The sequence below is a fragment of the Thalassophryne amazonica genome, chromosome 6 (assembly GCF_902500255.1).
Source record: "Thalassophryne amazonica chromosome 6, fThaAma1.1, whole genome shotgun sequence".
In the NCBI taxonomy this organism is placed as follows: domain Eukaryota; kingdom Metazoa; phylum Chordata; class Actinopteri; order Batrachoidiformes; family Batrachoididae; genus Thalassophryne; species Thalassophryne amazonica.
In genome coordinates this window covers 40,844,521-40,862,854 of record NC_047108.1, presented here as the reverse complement: position 1 = coordinate 40,862,854, position 18,334 = coordinate 40,844,521, and the positions used below count along the sequence as shown (strand labels likewise).

The 18,334-nt window shown below is 43.9% G+C and overlaps 1 protein-coding gene across 1 annotated transcript in view; it reads right to left on the bottom strand.

Moving 5' to 3' along the window:
- atp6ap1a (ATPase H+ transporting accessory protein 1a) overlaps window positions 1-18,334 on the bottom strand; it is a 77,512-nt gene that overhangs the window by 27,463 nt on the left and 31,715 nt on the right. Inside the window, exon 8 of the mRNA XM_034172050.1 lies at window positions 18,072-18,231. Coding sequence (XP_034027941.1) covers window positions 18,072-18,231 — 160 coding nt within the window. The remainder of the gene's footprint in view (window positions 1-18,071; window positions 18,232-18,334) is intronic.

The following is an 18,334-nucleotide window of genomic DNA, read 5'->3' as shown; positions in this document are numbered from 1 at the left end:
CATTATGATAAGCCTTTTATTTTGTACACTGACGCTAGTAACCAGGGACTTGGGGCTGTGTTGTCTCAGGTCCAGGATGGTCAGGAATGTGTTGCAGCTTATGCTAGTCGGAGCCTGCATCCAAGTGAACAGAATGATGCGAATTATAGCTCATTCAAACTTGAGTTGTTGGCCTTGAAATGGGCTGTGACGGAAAAGTTTAAAGATTTTTTGACGGGAGCAGAATTTACCGTCTATACAGATAATAACCCCTTGGCTCATTTGCAGACGGCACATCTTGGGGCAGTGGAGCAGCGCTGGGTGGCACAGTTGGCTTCTTTTAATTACACAGTGAGATACCGTTCAGGTAAAACTAACGTCAATGCTGATGTCCTGTCAAGGTTTCCGGTTCCATCAAAGGGGGTTATAGTGTCAGCAAAGGAGCACGACCAGGGGTTAATGGTTAGTGCGGGTGTCGGGGTAATACCTGAGGATGGATGGGCTGAGGCTCAAAGCCTGGATTTGGATATCCAGGCTGTTAAGGGGTATGTTGTTGAGGGGAGCGTTCCAACTCGCTTCCAACATCTGGTGCTCACAAGCCGAGCCCAAAAATTGCTCCGGCAATGGAGAAAGCTGACAGTGGTAGAGGGTGTGTTATGCTGGACCATTGTTGATAGACAGAGTCATGAGGAATATCGTCAGATCGTGTGTCCAGGTTGTCGCTGTGAGGAGGTGTGGCAGAAGATTCATGAGGCTGGGGCTCACTTTGGTGTGGACAGGACTCTTGCTCAGCTCGTCGAAGGTTTTATTGGCCTGATATGGAGAGGGAGGTAAGGGCATTTCAGGAGAAGTGTGCTATGTGCAGTCTCCAAAGGAGCCGTGTTGAGCCTAGGGCTCCGCTTGGTTCGATTGGTGCTACTTATCCATTGGAGGTTATTGGGTTGGATTTTTTAACCCTTGGCCAACCAATGGATACGTATCAGAACATTTTGGTTGCAACTGATCAGTTCACTCGTTTTGCATGGGCAATTCCCACTTTAGATCAGTCTGCGCAAACGACGGTTAAAATGCTGTGGAAGCATATAATACAGCAGTTTGGGTGCCCCGTACGGTTCCATTCTGATCGTGGCCCGAATTTTGAGTCTGCTTTAACGCAGCAACTCTGTGAATTGTATGGGATAGGCAAAAGTAGGACAACGTCGTATCATCCGGCGGGTAATGGTGGTGTGGAGCGTTTTAACCAAATGTTGCTGAATATGCTCCGTTCATTGGGAGAGGAGAGGCAGCGGAGTTGGCCAAACTACATTTCTGAGTTGGTTCATGCTTATAACAATGCAGTGCATAGTGCGACGGGTTATGCTCCTTCGTTTTTGATGTTCGGTAGGCATTTACGGCTCCCTGTGGATGTGGGTCTTGGGGTGAGTTCTGAGCAATTATCGTTTGGGTTGACGGGGTGGGTAAAAGATCATCATTGCAAACTGTTGTCAGCCTATAACACTGCACGTCAGAGGGCAGCTAGTGAGGCCTCCCAGCGTAAATGTCAGTTTGATAAAAGTGCTAAAGCCTTGCCTCTGGTACCTGGGGAACGGGTGTGGATGCGGAATAGACATCGCGAGGGGAAGGGTAAGTTAAGTACTTGGTGGGACCCTGAACCCTATGTAATCTTGGATTGTGTAGGGAGTACTGGGGTTGTATATAGGGTGCGTCCAGAGAAAGGGGGTCGTGAGCAGACTGTGCACAGGAACGCTTTAAAGGTGTGCGCCGCACCTCAGGCTGAGTCTGGATTATCAACTAAAGGATGGACTCCTCAGGGGATGGGATGTGGAACCCCTGTGTGGTATGGGTTTTACCCAGCTGTGCCTGAGCAGCGATCGTTGGATGCCCCCCAGGACGTGCTTCGCCGCTCTACTCGTGTAAACTTTGGCCGACCACCGGCCCGTTATCCTGATTAGTTTTGTGTGCTTTGCAGGGACTGGCAACGATAAGGTGGGGGGGGGGGGGGGGATGTAATCCAGCCTTTGGGGAAGTTTATTTGCTGGTTGGATTTTGGAGTGCCGCTCCTTGATGGTTGCTATGGTAAATGTGGGCGCACCTGATTTCTTTTGGATCTTTGCAATCAGCTCACCTGGAGTGTGAAGTGGTGGATACAAAAACTGGTTTTGTAGCGTGAGGGGAGGACTTCACTTCATTCCACTTCACTTCACGGAGAGGAAAGGATTCGGTGGCGGAAGGCATGAAGAGCAGCTGGTGAGGAGAGCGACTGGATAACGGGAGTCGTGTTGACGTTGATGTTACTGGTTCCAGCTGAATGCTCGCGCCAGAGAAACGCCATAAACGTGGATTATCCGCAGCGGCAGGGGAGAACCCTGCCGTGTCTGTGAGTACGCTCTCATGTGTTTGTGAGGTGGTGCTTTTAAGCAGAAAGTTGGAGTTTCCCGCAGGGACGGAGTTGTGTGCTCGCTGGCCTGGGTGTGTGTGTGTGTAGGTGCACGGAGGGCGGGGTGACGAGGAGAGACGAGCGACGAGGGGCGTTACGTGCCACAGCCGGGGAGGAGCCTTCCCTCGGCTGAGAGAGTGCGTCGTGCCACATTGGAGGAGAGGAGGACACGCCCTTAAGCTGACAGTGGGAAAACGTCTTGGTGGATGTTTGGTCGGGTCCGGATTGGTTGTCTCTGCTCGCTGACTGTTCGGCTCTGCTGGAAGTTGTTTTTTAATGTTTTTTTCTTTTAAGAATTGTATTTTAAGATTTCTCTTTTTTACTTTGTAAAATTGGTAATAAATTATTAATATAAGGTTTGCCTTGTTTGGTCACTCCAGCTCTATTTGACAATAACTAGTAAATTGGACATTTTGTGCTTTAACTCATTATTCAAAACTTACAATAATACATAAACCTTGCTTACACATATACATACACACACATATATACACATATACATACATATATATATATATATACATACATATTGCAAGTTGGACGGAAGTGGAATGCTGGTGGTATGGTGAAAGTTGAGGCCGTAGCACGTCAATGTGAAATTGTTGGAGTGGTGCGTGAAAAGGGAGCTTGCCTTGGCGTAAGAAGAAGGCAACGATTTTGGTCAAAGGTCGGAGCTGGGGAACGAAGAAAGATCAGAGAGCAGGAGACTCGTCGGTTGGTAGAGGCTGAAAGGGTGTCGAGAGCAGCACAGCAGGGCCAGCAAGGTCGATGGATGACGTGGGATGTAGAGGAGAGGAAGGTGACTTGGAAGGACATTTGGGGAAGAAGTTTTGGGAATCTGAAGCGGCTACTCCAGATGACGTACGATGTGTTTCCATCACCAGCGAACCTGAGAAGATGGGGTATTGGCAAGAGTGCGAACTGTCATCTGTGTGGAAAGTATGCTACTCTTAACCATATTCTGTCAACGTGTCATGTTGCTTTGAGTAGAGGATGGTATACATTTAGGCACAATTTAATTCTGAAGGTGGCTGTGAAGGCAGTAAATGATGCATTTGTCCCAGTGAAGAAAAGCCAACCAGTTAAGTTTGTGAGAGCTGGTGAACAGGTGAGAGGCTGGAAGCAGAAGAGGACGGGCACTGGTCCAAAAAGAAAGTGGACTGTGTTAGAAGACAAGACTTTGCCAGTAGATGTGGTGGTGTCTGATTTGCGGCCGGATGTTACGCTGATTGACAGGGAGGAAAGGAGGGTAATACTTGGAGAGCTGACAGTCTCATGGGAGGAGGGTATTGATGGAGCTCGACAGAGGAAGCTCAACCATTATGAAGATTTGAGGGTGGAGATAGGGGAGCGAGGCTGGAAGGTGGAGGTCATTCCTTTTGAGGTGGGATGCCGGGGTTTCCCTGCAGCATCGGTGGGTCATTTTCTGAGGGCAGCTGGTGTTGATGGATGTCGTATGGTGGTAAAGGAAATGGGAGAAAAAGCAGAAGATGGCAGCACCTGGATTTTACGGGCCTGGGAGCAACAGGAAACAGCTGTTGCGGACCCACTATCATGAGGGATACTGAGCTTAATGGGTCGAAATCCCGAGGAGTGATAGCACTCAGCTGACGACCCAGGCCCTGGGAAATAGCGCTTTTTGGTGTACTTTTCTCTATACATACATACATATATATACATACATACATAAATACATATATACATACATATACATACACTCAACAAAAATATAAACGCAACACTTTTGGTTTTGCTCCCATTTTGTATGAGATGAACTCAAAGATCTAAAACTTTTTCCCCACACACAATATCACCATTTCCCTCAAATACTGTTCACAAACCAGTCTAAATCTGTGATAGTGAGCACTTCTCCTTTGCTGAGACAATCCATCCCACCTCACAGGTATGCCATATCAAGATGCTGATTAGACACCATGATTAGTGCACAGGTGTGCCTTAGACTGTCCACAATAAAAGGCGCAGTTTTGTTTTATTGGGGGGATACCAGTCAGTATCTGGTGTGAACATCATTTGCCTCATGCAGTGCAACACATCTCCTTCGCATAGAGTTGATCAGGTTGTCAATTGTGGCCTGTGGAATGTTGGTCCACTCCTCTTCAATGGCTGTGCGAAGTTGCTGGATATTGGCAGGAACTGGTACACGCTGTCGTATACGCCGGTCCAGAGCATCCCAAACATGCTCAATGGGTGACATGTCCGGTCAGTATGCTGGCCATGCAAGAATTGGGACATTTTCAGCTTCCAAGAATTGTGTACAGATCCTTGCAACATGGGGCCGTGCATTATCCTGCTGCAACATGAGGCGATGTTCTTGGATGTATGGCACAACAATGGGCCTCAGGATCTCGTCACGGTATCTCTGTGCATTCAAAATGTCATCAATAAAATGCACCTGTGTTCTTCGTCCATAACAGATGCCTGCCCATACCATAACCCCACCGCCACCATGGGCCACTCGATCCACAACATTGACATCAGAAAACCGCTCACCCACACGACGCCACACACGCTGTCTGCCATCTGCCCTGAACAGTGTGAACCGGGATTCATCCATGAAGAGAACACCTCTCCAACGTTCCAAACGCCAGCGAATGTGAGCATTTGCCCACTCAAGTCGGTTACGACGACGAACTGGAGTCAGGTTGAGACCCCGATGAGGATGACGAGCATGCAGATGAGCTTCCCTGAGACGGTTTCTGACAGTTTGTGCATAAATTCTTTGGTTATGCAAACCGATTGTTTCAGCAGCTGTCCGAGTGGCTGGTCTCAGAGGATCTTGGAGGTGAACATGCTGGATGTGGAGGTCCTGGGCTGGTGTGGTTACACGTGGTCTGCGGTTGTGAGGCTGGTTGGATGTACTGCCAAATTCTCTGAAACGCCTTTGGAGACGGCTTATGGTAGATAAATGAACATTCAATACACGAGGAACAGCTCTGGTTGACATTCCTGCTGTCAGCATGCCAATTGCACGCTCCCTCAAATCTTGCGACATCTGTGGCATTGTGCTGTGTGATAAAACTGCACCTTTCAGAGTGGACTTTTATTGCGGACAGTCTAAGGCACACCTGTGCACTAATCATGGTGTCTAATCAGCATCTTGATATGGCACACCTGTGAGGTGGGATGGATTATCTCAGCAAAGGAGAAGTGCTCACTATCACAGATTTAGACTGGTTTGTGAACAATATTTGAGGGAAATGTTGATATTGTGTATGTGGAAAAAGTTTTAGATCTTTGAGTTCATCTCATACAAAATGGGAGCAAAACCAAAAGTGTTGCATTTATATTTTTGTTGAGTGTATACATACACACATATACACATACATATATATATATACACACATATACATACATACATATACATACATATACACACACATACATACATACATATACATATATACACACACACATATACATACATATATATATACATACATATACATACATATATATATACATACATATACATACATATATACATATTTATTTATTCATGAAGTCAGTGGTGTGTGTAAGTGAAGAGTTAATGGTCCATGTCCTCAGACGACACAGGCACGGGCAGGAAACATACACCTGTTTATCAACCAAATGTCACAGATAAAATGACAAGAATAACGAAAACCACTTACTTATGGAAGGAAATATTGTCTCCCTTGTTCCTCTGTTTGTGGGATTGCCAACATGCGCAGCTTTCCGGCATAATCCACCTGTTTCTTGACGAGACTAATTGAACTTCTATGCGTGCTGCCTACTGACTTGCCCGGAATTAAAATGGCAACCACGCCTCCTTGCCGGGACACAGCTCAGTGCAAGTGTGGCCTCTAGTACTCATATACAGTGGGGAAAATAAGTATTTGACCCCCTGACAGTTTTGCAGGTTTCCCCACCTACAAAGAATGGACAGGTGTAATTTTTATCGTAGGTACACTTCAACTGTGAGACAGAATCTTAAAAAAAATAAATCCAGAAAATCTCACTGAATGATTTTTAAATAATTAATTTGAATTTTATTGCATGAAATAAGTATTTGACCCCCTAGAAAAACAGAGCTTAACAATTGGTACAGAAACATTTGTCTGCCATTACAGTTGTCAGACGTTTCCTGTAGTTTTCCACCAGGTTTTCACACACTGCAGCAGGGATTTTGGTCCACTCCTCCACACAGATCTTCTCTAAATCTCTCAGGTTTGGAGTTTCAGCTCCCTCCAAAGATTTTCTATTGAGTTCAGGTCTGGAGACTGGCCAGGCCACTCCAGGACCTTGAAATGCTTCTTACGGAGCCCCTCCTTAGTTGCCCTGGCTGTGTGTTTGGGGTCATTGTCATGCTGGAAGACCCAGCCATGACCCATCTTCAATGCTCTTACTGATGGAAGGAGGTTGTTTGCCAAAATCTCACAATACATGACCCCATCCATCCTATCTTCAATATGGTGCAGTCATCCTGTCCTCTTTGCAGAACAGCACCCCGTGTATGAGACGTGACAGCATCATGTGTTACTAATGTAATCTTTGTGACTGTGGTCCCAGCTCTCTTCAGGTCATTGACCAGGTCCTGTGTAGTTCTGAGCTTTCTCAGAATCATCCTTACCCCACAAAGTGAGATCTTGCATGGAATCCCAGACCGAGGGAGATTGACAATCATCTTGTGTTTCTTCCACTTTCTAATAAATAATCATAACAGTTGTTGTCTTCTACCAAGCTGCTTGCCTGTTGTCCTGTAGTCCATCCCAGCCTTGTGCAGGTCTACAGTTTAGTCCCTGGTGTCCTTAGACAGCTCTTTGGTCTTGGCTATGGTGGACAGGTTGGAGTGTGATTGATTGAGTGTTTGAACAGGTATCTTTTATACAGGTAACAAGTTCAAACAGGTGCATTTAATACAGGTAAAGAGTGCAGAATAAGAGGGCTTCTTAAAGAAAAACAAACAGGTCTGTGAAGCCAGAATTCTTGCTGGTTGGTAGGGGATCGAATACTTATTTTATGCAATAAAAAGCAAATTAAATATTTAAAAATCATACAATGTGATTGTCTGGATTTTTTTTTTTTTTTTAGATTCTGTCTCTCACAGTTGAAGTGTACCTACAATAAAAATTACAGACCTCTCCATTCTTTGTAGGTGGTAAAACCTGCAAAACTGACAGGGGGGCAAATACGTATTTTCCCCACTGTATACGAGGTCTGTCCATAAAGTATCGTACCTTTTTATTTTTTTAAAAAACTATATGGATTTCATTCATATGTTTTTACGTCAGACATGCTTGAACCCTCGTGCGCATGCGTGAGTTTTTCCACGCCTGTCGGTGACGTCATTCGCCTGTGAGCACGCCTTGTGGAAGGAGTGGTCCCGCCCCCTCGTCGGATTTTCATTGTCTGGAAATGGCGGAATGAAAAGGACTTTTTTTTCCATCAGAATTTTTTCAGAAGCTGTTAGAGACTGGCACCTGGAAACCATTCGAAAAATTTATCTGGCTTTCAGTGAAAATTTTACGGGCTTCACAGAGAATAAGGACTTTAACTACAGGTTTAAGGACCCCTTTAAAGGACGGTCGGTGCGCCGCGCTGCGAGCTGCGACGATGCGGCACAAACCACTGGATCATTTCTAAGCTGATGGCTCTGTGGATACGAGACCGTCGTGTGCTCTTTCTCTGGTTATCACAAGACCTGGACATCAGCCATTTTCCGTCAGATTTCACTTTTAACAAGAGATTTTGTCATGGAAAGCCGCGCGGAGGCTTCGCGCGTCATGACCGATTCGCTGATGAAGCGAGACAAAGGAACACCTCCGTTTCGGAGTGTTAGAGGACAAGTTGGGACATGTCCAGCTCTCCACAAGTTCTTTTATACTCACTCGACTGGTAAGCACTGAAAGCTGAGATAGACATGTCCCAACTTGTCCTCTAACACTCCGAAACGGAGGTGTTCCTTTGTCTCGCTTCATCAGCGAATCGGTCGTGACGCGCGAAGCCTCCGCGTGGCTTTCCATGACAAAATCTCTTGTTAAAAGTGAAATCTGCCGGAAAATGGCTGATGTCCAGGTCTTGTGATAACCAGAGAAAGAGCACACGACGGTCTCGTATCCAGAGCCATCAGCTTAGAAATGATCCAGTGGTTTGTGCCGCATCGTCGCAGCTCGCAGCGCGGCGCACCGACCGTCCTTTAAAGGGGTCCTTAAACCTGTAGTTAAAGTCCTTATTCTCTGTGAAGCCCGTAAAATTTTCACTGAAAGCCAGATAAATTTTTCGAATGGTTTCCAGGTGCCAGTCTCTAACAGCTTCTGAAAAAATTCTGATGGAAAAAAAGTCCTTTTCATTCCGCCATTTCCAGACAATGAAAATCCGACGAGGGGGCGGGACCACTCCTTCCACAAGGCGTGCTCACAGGCGAATGACGTCACCGACAGGCGTGGAAAAACTCACGCATGCGCACGAGGGTTCAAGCATGTCTGACGTAAAAACATATGAATGAAATCCATATAGTTTTTGAAAAAAATAAAAAGGTACGATACTTTACGGACAGACCTCGTATAACCTCTTTGGTTGGTCCACAGGTGGCCTTTAGTTCTCTTACTCTCCACCAGGAGAGGCTGTGCCCCCTGCTCCCCCCCCCCCACCTCCTACGCCTATGACGCTAACAGCTGGGATTTTACATTCACATTTAAGTTTTATGCATGTAGAATTTTCATATCAATTGTTCCCACGTCAGGGATATGAAATGTGGTTAAGTTTATATCATAACCTGACTAATGTGTGTTCCCTCACTCTCCGTCTTTGTAACACATGCACTATTTATGGCACTGCCCTACAAACAGGCTGTCCACCTCTGCATGAAGATTTAAAAAAGAAATAAATAAAATCAAGCCACCAAGTCTGTGGGATGGGACATGTTTGTTTTGTGCTTGTATGAGAGGTGTTCAGCGCGCCTGCTTTAGCACACAGAGCAAGTCACTGAATGGAGCGTAGACATCTGCACACAGCAGAACAAATGTGAAGCCACTCCTTTGATATTTTGGCTATGTGCTTAAGCCCCCTTCACACCGGGGCTGCTCCCAGTTGCATCGTGTGACGACGCCACGTGGAAGCAACTCAGTGCAGAGACGATGCAGCTCGGCGCCACAACAGCGCAAAGGGCACAAAGGACAAAGCAAATCGGACGCCAAAAATTAAACATGTTTAATTTTTGTTTGCGTCCTCTGCTTGACGCAGAATTAAGTGGTTTCAGCGCAAGTCGGAGCAACAGGACGGTACTCAGCGTGACTGGAAGCCACACACTCACAAGACAACATTACCCAACGCCAATTTATGATTCCTGCTGTGTTCCATTGTTCCCGCAGTACAAATCATGCAGGATTGTGTTTATACCGTGTACACAATGCAGTAAAAACTACACACGCAAAAAACAGCACAGAAAAAAAGCTCCTCACTTTTCTATCACAAATATGTTTGTATAAAGTCCATAAAAGTCCTGCTCACAGACTGATTGCCAGAGACAGGACATGTCAACAAGTATAACTCCAGACATCTCCACATTTACTCATGGAAGGTTTGTTCACGCGCGCACATGTGAACAATAAAGAAAGAAAGAAAAAACTGTCTGGCTACAGGCATTGTTCTCCCCTCAAACTCTCATCACTGTGTTTAAAAAAGGACATAAGCCCTGCTCACAGACTGATTGCCAGAGACAGGACATGTCAGCATCAAGTAGAACTCCAGGCATCTCCACATTTGCTCACAGATGGTTCGTTCGCACGCGCGCACGCATCTCGCAGTCAAAGGAGAAAAGATAAACTATAACAGAACTCAGAGCGCAGACCTGCAACTCAGCACAAGAACAAATATAAAGTAGAAGAGAAGTCAGAGTGCACAGTCTGTCTGCAGCCAAACTGTGCATTCAGACTTCTCTGTGCAGAGAATCTGCAGGCTGTGTCCTCACCTCCTCTCTGCCCCCTGCTGCGCACACCTGACGCAGAAATTTCTGTGTCGTCATGACGCAACAGGGAGCAACTGGGAGCAGCCCCGGTGTGAAAGGGGCTTTAGGGTCATTGTTCTGCTAAAAGATGAACCAGACACCCCAAGGGAGGTTTGAGACATGCAACTGGGGAGGTCTACGTTCACAGCCTCCATAGTTGAGGTGGCTGCTTTTATCTGTGGCCAAATGGTTATCGGTGCTTGTCATGGTGGCAACCCAAGAAACCGCTGGTGTGGTGGTGTGGGACATAATCAGGCTGAAGAAGTAGGTGTCTGGTCTCTCAGAGGTCTCCAGAATCAGAGGATGGGTGCCGGTGGGCCAGAAGGACTGCAGTCTCAGTGGTTACTGAGGCAAAAACGCAGTTGTGGGAAGTGTTTGGTGAGTGTTGGGCTCTGCCAGGACTGTCCCTTGTCACCAATTCTGTTTGTGATGCTCATGGACAGGATTTCCAATGCCCTGTCAGGGACTGGAGGGTATCCAGTGTGATGACCTCAGAATTGCATCTGCTTTTTCCAGATAATGTGGCTTCATCATACAGTGACCTCCAATGTGCACTGGGCAGGCTGGAGGGCAAGTGTGAAGCGACTGGAATGAGAATCATCACCTCTAAATCTGAAACCATGGTCCTGTTATGGAAAATGTGACTTGTCCCCTTTGGGTAAGGGGAGAGCTATTCCCCCAAGTGTTGGAGCTTAAGTAACTCAAGGTCTTGTTCACAAATGGGAGTAAGTTGGAGAATGAGACTAACAGACTGATTGGGGCTGCATCTGATGTTCTGCGGACACTGTACTGGACTGGCAAGGTGAATAAACAGCTGAGCCAGAACATGACACTCTTGATTCAGCAGTCAACTGATACTCTTACACTTACCTATGGTCATGAATTTTGGGTAATGACCAAAAAAACAAAGTCACAGGTTCAAGAAGTGGAAATGAGATTCCTGTCAAATATCTCAAATACCTAGGAAGAAAAGGAACCTGCTGAGGTGGTCCGAGACAACCCAAAAATGTAACGGAAGTTACAGATAACCCATAAATTCCAGTATTGTCTCTGGTACATTTGCAACTACTAATAAACTGAATTTGAGTTTTAACACCACAATCGCTTCTGGTAGCATCAAAAGCAGCAACAGACCCAAACAATGAGCCCACACTTTGTCTTTGAACATCTTGCCCCCTGCTGGAAGCTCTTGTTTACTACATGGCTTCCAGCACAGAAGCAAGCTGAGAGCAGCCACAAAGCCCAGCTCTCTACCCAATCACGACGCTCCGGTCAGGCGGAGGTCTTGGAAAATAAAGCAGTGCTAACTTATGGTTTTTGATTTATAAATAACATTAATACCGATAGAATAACTCCATTAATGTCAATTCTGTCATTTGTACAAAGTTAAAATATAACATATCTTTTAATGTTGAATAATGCACTAATTCTGAGGTTTTGTAACAAACACAGACAGATTGCAAAGGATTCTGGGTAAAATGTGCCTCTGCTAAACACTCATTGGTTCAGTCATTCATTATGTAAACCAACACGTTAATGTGACTTGTGTTGGTGTTTACAGATAAATGTGCTTTTGTAAAATATTACATTTTTTTATTTGTAAAAACAGGCATTTTAACGGAGCCCTGGAAGTGTCATTGCAAAATGTTTTGCATGTGGAGAGAATGTGTGCTCATTTTATTATATTGTGTGCACGTTTTATGATATTGTTCGCACGTTTTATTATATTGTAAAACGTGCACTCAATATTGTCTTGACACATAAATGTTGGCTCGCTGCGCTGCGAGATCTCAGTAACATTGTGAACTGCATTGAGACGCTCTGATCACGCTGCACTTTAACCGCTGCACAAAGACAACACCATTAACATCGCAACATAAAACTATTTTTATATTGTGCCTAAAACTCTCGTGAATATATTCTCTGGGTTTATAGACGTGGTTATTGTGTTTATTTTATGTAAACATGCGAGAATCACAGGCGTCTCTCCATTATTTTCAATGGGACCTGCTGTGAGCTACAATCACTGCCTGTTCATGTCGTTCTGCGGGAAAGTGAAGTTTGCTCTTTAACGTCTTGATTATTGTTCTTTACAACACTGTTTGTCCTCTTTGTTTGAGACCAATACGAGGTCTGTTAGAAAAGTATCCGACCTTTTCATTTTTTGCAAAAACCATATGGATTTGAATCACGTGTGATTGCATCAGCCAAGCTTGAACCTTCGTGCCCATGCGTGAGTTTTTTCACGCCTGTCGGTTGCGTCATTCGCCTGTGAGCAGGCTTTGTGTGAGCAGTGGTCCACCCCTCTCGTCAGATTTTTATTGCGAATAAATGTCTGAACGATTTGGAGCTTTGCTGCATCAAATTTTTCCATAAACTGTGAGAGACCTCCAGGTGGACACCATTCGGAAAATTCAGATGGCTTTCAGGGACGATTTTATGGGGATTACACAGATTAAGGAGTGCTCCAGCCGGTTTAAAGACCGCCCACAGCATCTGAGAGCGCGGCGCACTCCGAGCGCCGATCTACAGGCTTACACCCCACTGAAACAACCAGATCATTTCCAACGTGAAGGCTTTGTTGATCCGGGACGTCGTCTGACTTCCACTAAAATGGCAGAAGACGTGGACATCAAGACTTTTTCGGCACATTCCACTGTTACAGGAGTTTTTTTTTTCATGGAAAGAGAAGCGGAGGGATGGCCCACGGAACCACTCATGGCGCGGGACAAAAGCACCTCCATGTTGGTCTCACAGGATGGCTTTCAAATGGCTTTCAGACAGCTGTCGGTGGCTTTTCAGTCGTGTGATTATCCAAGAAATTGTGCATGAGCTGGACATGCCAGAACATGTCCTGTGAGGCTTCATCACGGCGTTGCTTTGCGCCAAGCGGCTCCACCGCGACGAGTGGAATTCCTCCGCACGTCTGTCTCAATGTGCCGAAAAACTGCAGATGTCCACGTCTTCCGCAATTCCTGTGGAAGTCAGACGACGTCCTGGATCAACACAGCGTCCAGTGTGGAAATGAACGGCACATTTCACTGTTACAGGAGTTTTTGTCATGGAAAGAGGAGCAGAGGAATTCCGCGCGTCGCGGAAATTCAGTTTGCGTTTATTAAATTCAACGCAGATTAAACGTAACAGACACGGATTATTTGTTCTAATTGTTTTAGCAAGTTTTCAGGTTATCATGCATGCAGTCTCTTATTAACGTGATGAAAAGTATAAAAAAATACATTTTTGTAGTATAATATTAATTTACAACTGTCATCGTGTTGATTCTCTATATGTTGGACTGCAGCGACTCTCTGGCCCGCAAGGGATTATGGGATACATCAATAGGGCGAATGAACACTATTGGCCAGTAGATGGCAGTAGAGACCTTGAAAACTTGCCAAAACAAAATTCCAGATAATCCGTGTCTGCTACATTTAACGTGTGGAATTTAATAAACGCAGACACAATAACGTCTATAAACCCAGAAAATATATTCATGAGAGTTTTAGGCACTAGAGTTTAATGCTGTTGTCTGTAGAGCCTGATCACAGTGTTTCAAATGCATTTTTCATGTCATGAACGTACTGAGATTACCCTATCCTACCCATAAACAAATCAAATCAATTTTATTTATATAGCGCCAAATCACAAGAAACAGTTGCCCCAAGGCGCTTTATATTGTAAGGCAAAGCCATACAATAATTACGGAAAAACCTCAATGGTCAAAACGACCCCCTGTGAGCAAGCACTTGGCGACAGTGGGAAGGAAAAACTCCCTTTTAACAGGAAGAAACCTCCAGCAGAACCAGGCTCAGGGAGGGGCAGTCTTCTGCTGGGACTGGTTGGGGCTGAGGGAGAGAACCAGGAAAAAGACATGCTGTGGAGGGGAGCAGAGATCAATCACTAATGATTAAATGCAGAGTGGTGCATACAGAGCAAAAAGAGAAAGAAACACTCAGTGCGTCATGGAAATCCCCCAGCAGTCTAAGTCTATAGCAGCATAACTAAGGGATGGTTCAGGGTAACCTGATCCAGCCCTAACTATAAGCTTTAGCAAAAAGGAAAGTTTTAAGCCTAATCTTAAAAGTAGAGAGGGTGTCTGTCTCCCTGATCCAAATTGGGAGCTGGTTCCAGAGGAGAGGAGCCTGAAAGCTGAAGGCTCTGCCTCCCATTCTACTCTTAAAAACCCTAGAAACTACAAGTAAGCCTGCAGTCTGAGAGCGAAGCGCTCTATTGGGGTGATATGGTACTATGAGGTCCCTAAGATAAGATGGGACCTGATTATTCAAAACCATATAAGTAAGAAGAAGAATTTTAAATTCTATTCTAGAATTAACAGGAGGCCAATATGGGTAAAATATGCGCTCTCCTTCTAGTCCCAGTCAGTACTCTAGCTGCAGCATTTTGAATCAACTGAAGGCTTTTCAGGGAACTTTTAGGACAACCTGATAATAATGAATTACAACAGTCCAGCCTAGAGGAAATAAATGCATGAATTAGTTTTTCAGCATCACTCTGAGACAAGACCTTTCTAATTTTAGAGATATTGCGCAAATGCAAAAAAGCAGTCCTACATATTTGTTTAATATGCGCATTGAATGACATATCCTGATCAAAAATGACTCCAAGATTTCTCACAGTATTACTAGAGGTCAGGGTAATGCCATCCAGAGTAAGGATCTGGTTAGACACCATGTTTCTAAGATTTGTGGGGCCAAGTACAATAACTTCAGTTTTATCTGAGTTTAAAAGCAGGAAATTAGAGGTCATCCATGTCTTTATGTCTGTAAGACAATCCTGCAGTTTAGCTAATTGGTGTGTGTCCTCTGGCTTCATGGATAGATAAAGCTGGGTATCATCTGCGTAACAATGAAAATTTAAGCAATGCTATCTAATAATACTGCCTAAGGGAAGCATGTATAAAGTGAATAAAATTGGTCCTAGCACAGAACCTTGTGGAACTCCATAATTAACCTTAGTCCATGAAGAAGATTCCCCATTTACATGAACAAATTGTAATCTATTAGATAAATATGATTCAAACCACCGCAGCACAGTGCCTTTAATACCTATGGATGCTCTAATCTCTGTAATAAAATTTTATGGTCAACAGTATCAAAAGCAGCACTGAGGTCTAACAGAACAAGCACAGAGATGAGTCCACTGTCTGAGGCCATAAGAAGATCATTTGTAACCTTCACTAATGCTGTTTCTGTACTATGATGAATTCTAAAACCTGACTGAAACTCTTCAAATAGACCATTCCTCTGCAGATGATCAGTTAGCTGTTTTACAACTACCCTTTCAAGAATTTTTGAGAGAAAAGGAAGGTTGGAGATTGGCCTATAATTAGCTAAGATAGTTGGGTCAAGTGATGGCTTTTTAAGTAATGGTTTAATTACTGCCACCTTAAAAGCCTGTGGTACATAGCCAACTAATAAAGATAGATTGATCATATTTAAGATCGAAGCATTAATTAATGGTAGGGCTTCCTTGAGCAGCCTGGTAGGAATGGGGTCTAATAGACATGTTGATGGTTTGGAGGAAGTAACTAATGAAAATAACAGACAAAAGAATCAGAGAGCAAGAGTCTAACCAAATACCGGCATCACTGAAAGCAGCCAAAGAGAACGATATGTCTTTGGGATGGTTATGAGTAATTGTTTCTCTAATAGTTCAAATTTTATTAGCAAAGAAAGTCATGAAGTCATTACTAGTTAAAGTTAAAGGAATACTCGGCTCAATACAGCTCTGACTCTTTGTCAGCCTGGCTACAGTGCTGAAAAGAAACCTGGGGTTGTTCTTATTTTCTTCAATTAGTGATGAGTAGTAAGATGTCCTAGCTTTACGGAGGGTTTTTTTTATAGAGCAACAGACTCTTTTTCCAGGCTAAGTGAAGATCTTCTAAATTAGTGAGACGCCATTTTCTCTCCAACTTACGGGTTATCTGCTTTAAGCTGCGAGTTTGTGAGTTATACCATGGAGTCAGGCACTTCTGATTTAAGGCTCTCTTTTTCAGAGGCGCTACAGCATCCAAAGTTGTCTTCAATGAGGATATAAAACTACTGACGAGATAATCTATCTCACTCACAGAGTTTAGGTAGCTACTCTGCACTGTGTTGGTATATGGCACTGGAGAACATAAAGAAGGAATCATATCCTTAAACCTAGTTACAGCGCTTTCTGAAAGACTTCTACTGTAATGAAACGTATTCCCCACTGCTGGGTAGTCCATCAGAGTAAATGTTATTAAGAAATGATCAGACAGAAGGGGGTTTTCAGGGAATACTGTTAAGTCTTCAAGTTCCATACTATAAGTCAGAACAAGATCTAAGGTATGATTAAAGTGGTGGGTGGACTCATTTACATTTTGAGCAAAGCCAATCGAGTCTAACAATAGATTAAATGCAGTGTTGAGACCGTCATTCTCAGCATCTGTGTGGGTGTTAAAATCGCCCACTATAATTATCTTATCTGAGCTAAGCACTAAGTCAAAGGTCCGAAAATTCACAGAGAAACTCACAGTAACGACCAGGTGGACGATAGATAACAACAAATAAAACTGGTTTTTGGGACTTCCAATTTGGATGGACAAGACTAAGAGTCAAGCTTTCAAATGAATTAAAGCTCTGTCTGGGTTTTTGATTAATTAATAAGCTGGAGTGGAAGATTGCTGCTAATCCTCCGCCTCGGCCCGTACTTACCCATAATGCACTGGGCACAGCATATATCCACACTAAAACCTTAAAAATTAGCGCATTACTTTAAAACTAAAACATACTTTATCAAACTTCAGACATGACATTAATTTAAATAACTTGTCAGACATTAGTTTGGTTAAAAGTTGAACCATAAGTTAAAAATGTATGCCTCTGGATGACTTGGGTGATATTGCCCGCGTATCAGTATGGCGTTAAGAGAAATGAGGTTTTTTGGGGGACCAGTTCTCCTTTGGCTACAGATGATAGAGCAGTTTCTTCTTAAAGCAGCTCTTCTCTGTTTTGCAGAGGGTAGAACTACACATCAGCTATGAAACATTTAACAGGTAGGTGCTTAACTGATTTTAAGTTTTATAAATATTTGTAGCTGTTCAGCTTTATTTACCATGTTATTGGTCTAAAAATTATTGGAAAAAAATTTATCGCAAGAGAATTAGTCTGATAATGGTTTTTAAAGTTATCTACAAAGATAATCCGATAATGAAAACATTATCTTCGATAATTATCGGTTATCAGATTATCGGAACTGTGCCCACCACTGAAGAGGCCTCAGTGAAGACCTAGGACATGCTGGAGGGATTATATTACCCAGCGGGGGGGAAAGACTTTTGATAATTTCTGCAGAGGAGAAACATTGCCAAACAAACAAAAAGATAATGAAACAACTGAAGAACTAATAAAGCTGGTCTGTGTGGCACTGGTGTGTCTTGCTACTCTCTAAATCTGTAAGGGAAAGACAGCAATTTATCTCACGAAATGACTGAATTTATATGACCATGTATTTATAGCGGCATTATCGTGGACTGTATGATAGGGCAAAGGCCTACTGATCAAGATTTTATATTTTTATGAATCATGCCAATGTTCAATCCAGAAACAAATCAAGTCTAAAAATTTCTGTTTTTGATGTCTTAACCACATACAACTTTTCAGGAGTATAGTTCTCATCTACCTTGATTTGGATTTATCACAGCTTGAACCATGGAGTTTGGGACTGACACCTTCCCCGAAGGTAGATAGGGTGAGGTCATGATCTTCCCAGCGACCACTCCTTAAGATGCTCACTGACAGACTTTTTGCCCACATTAGGATACAGGCAGTTTCCCCCTCCTGCAGAATGAGAAAAAAAGATGCATGAACAACAGAATGATAAAAGGTCTGTTAATTAAGACTCAAGATACTCTATGGTTGGGCATAAGGCACTGTAAAGTAACT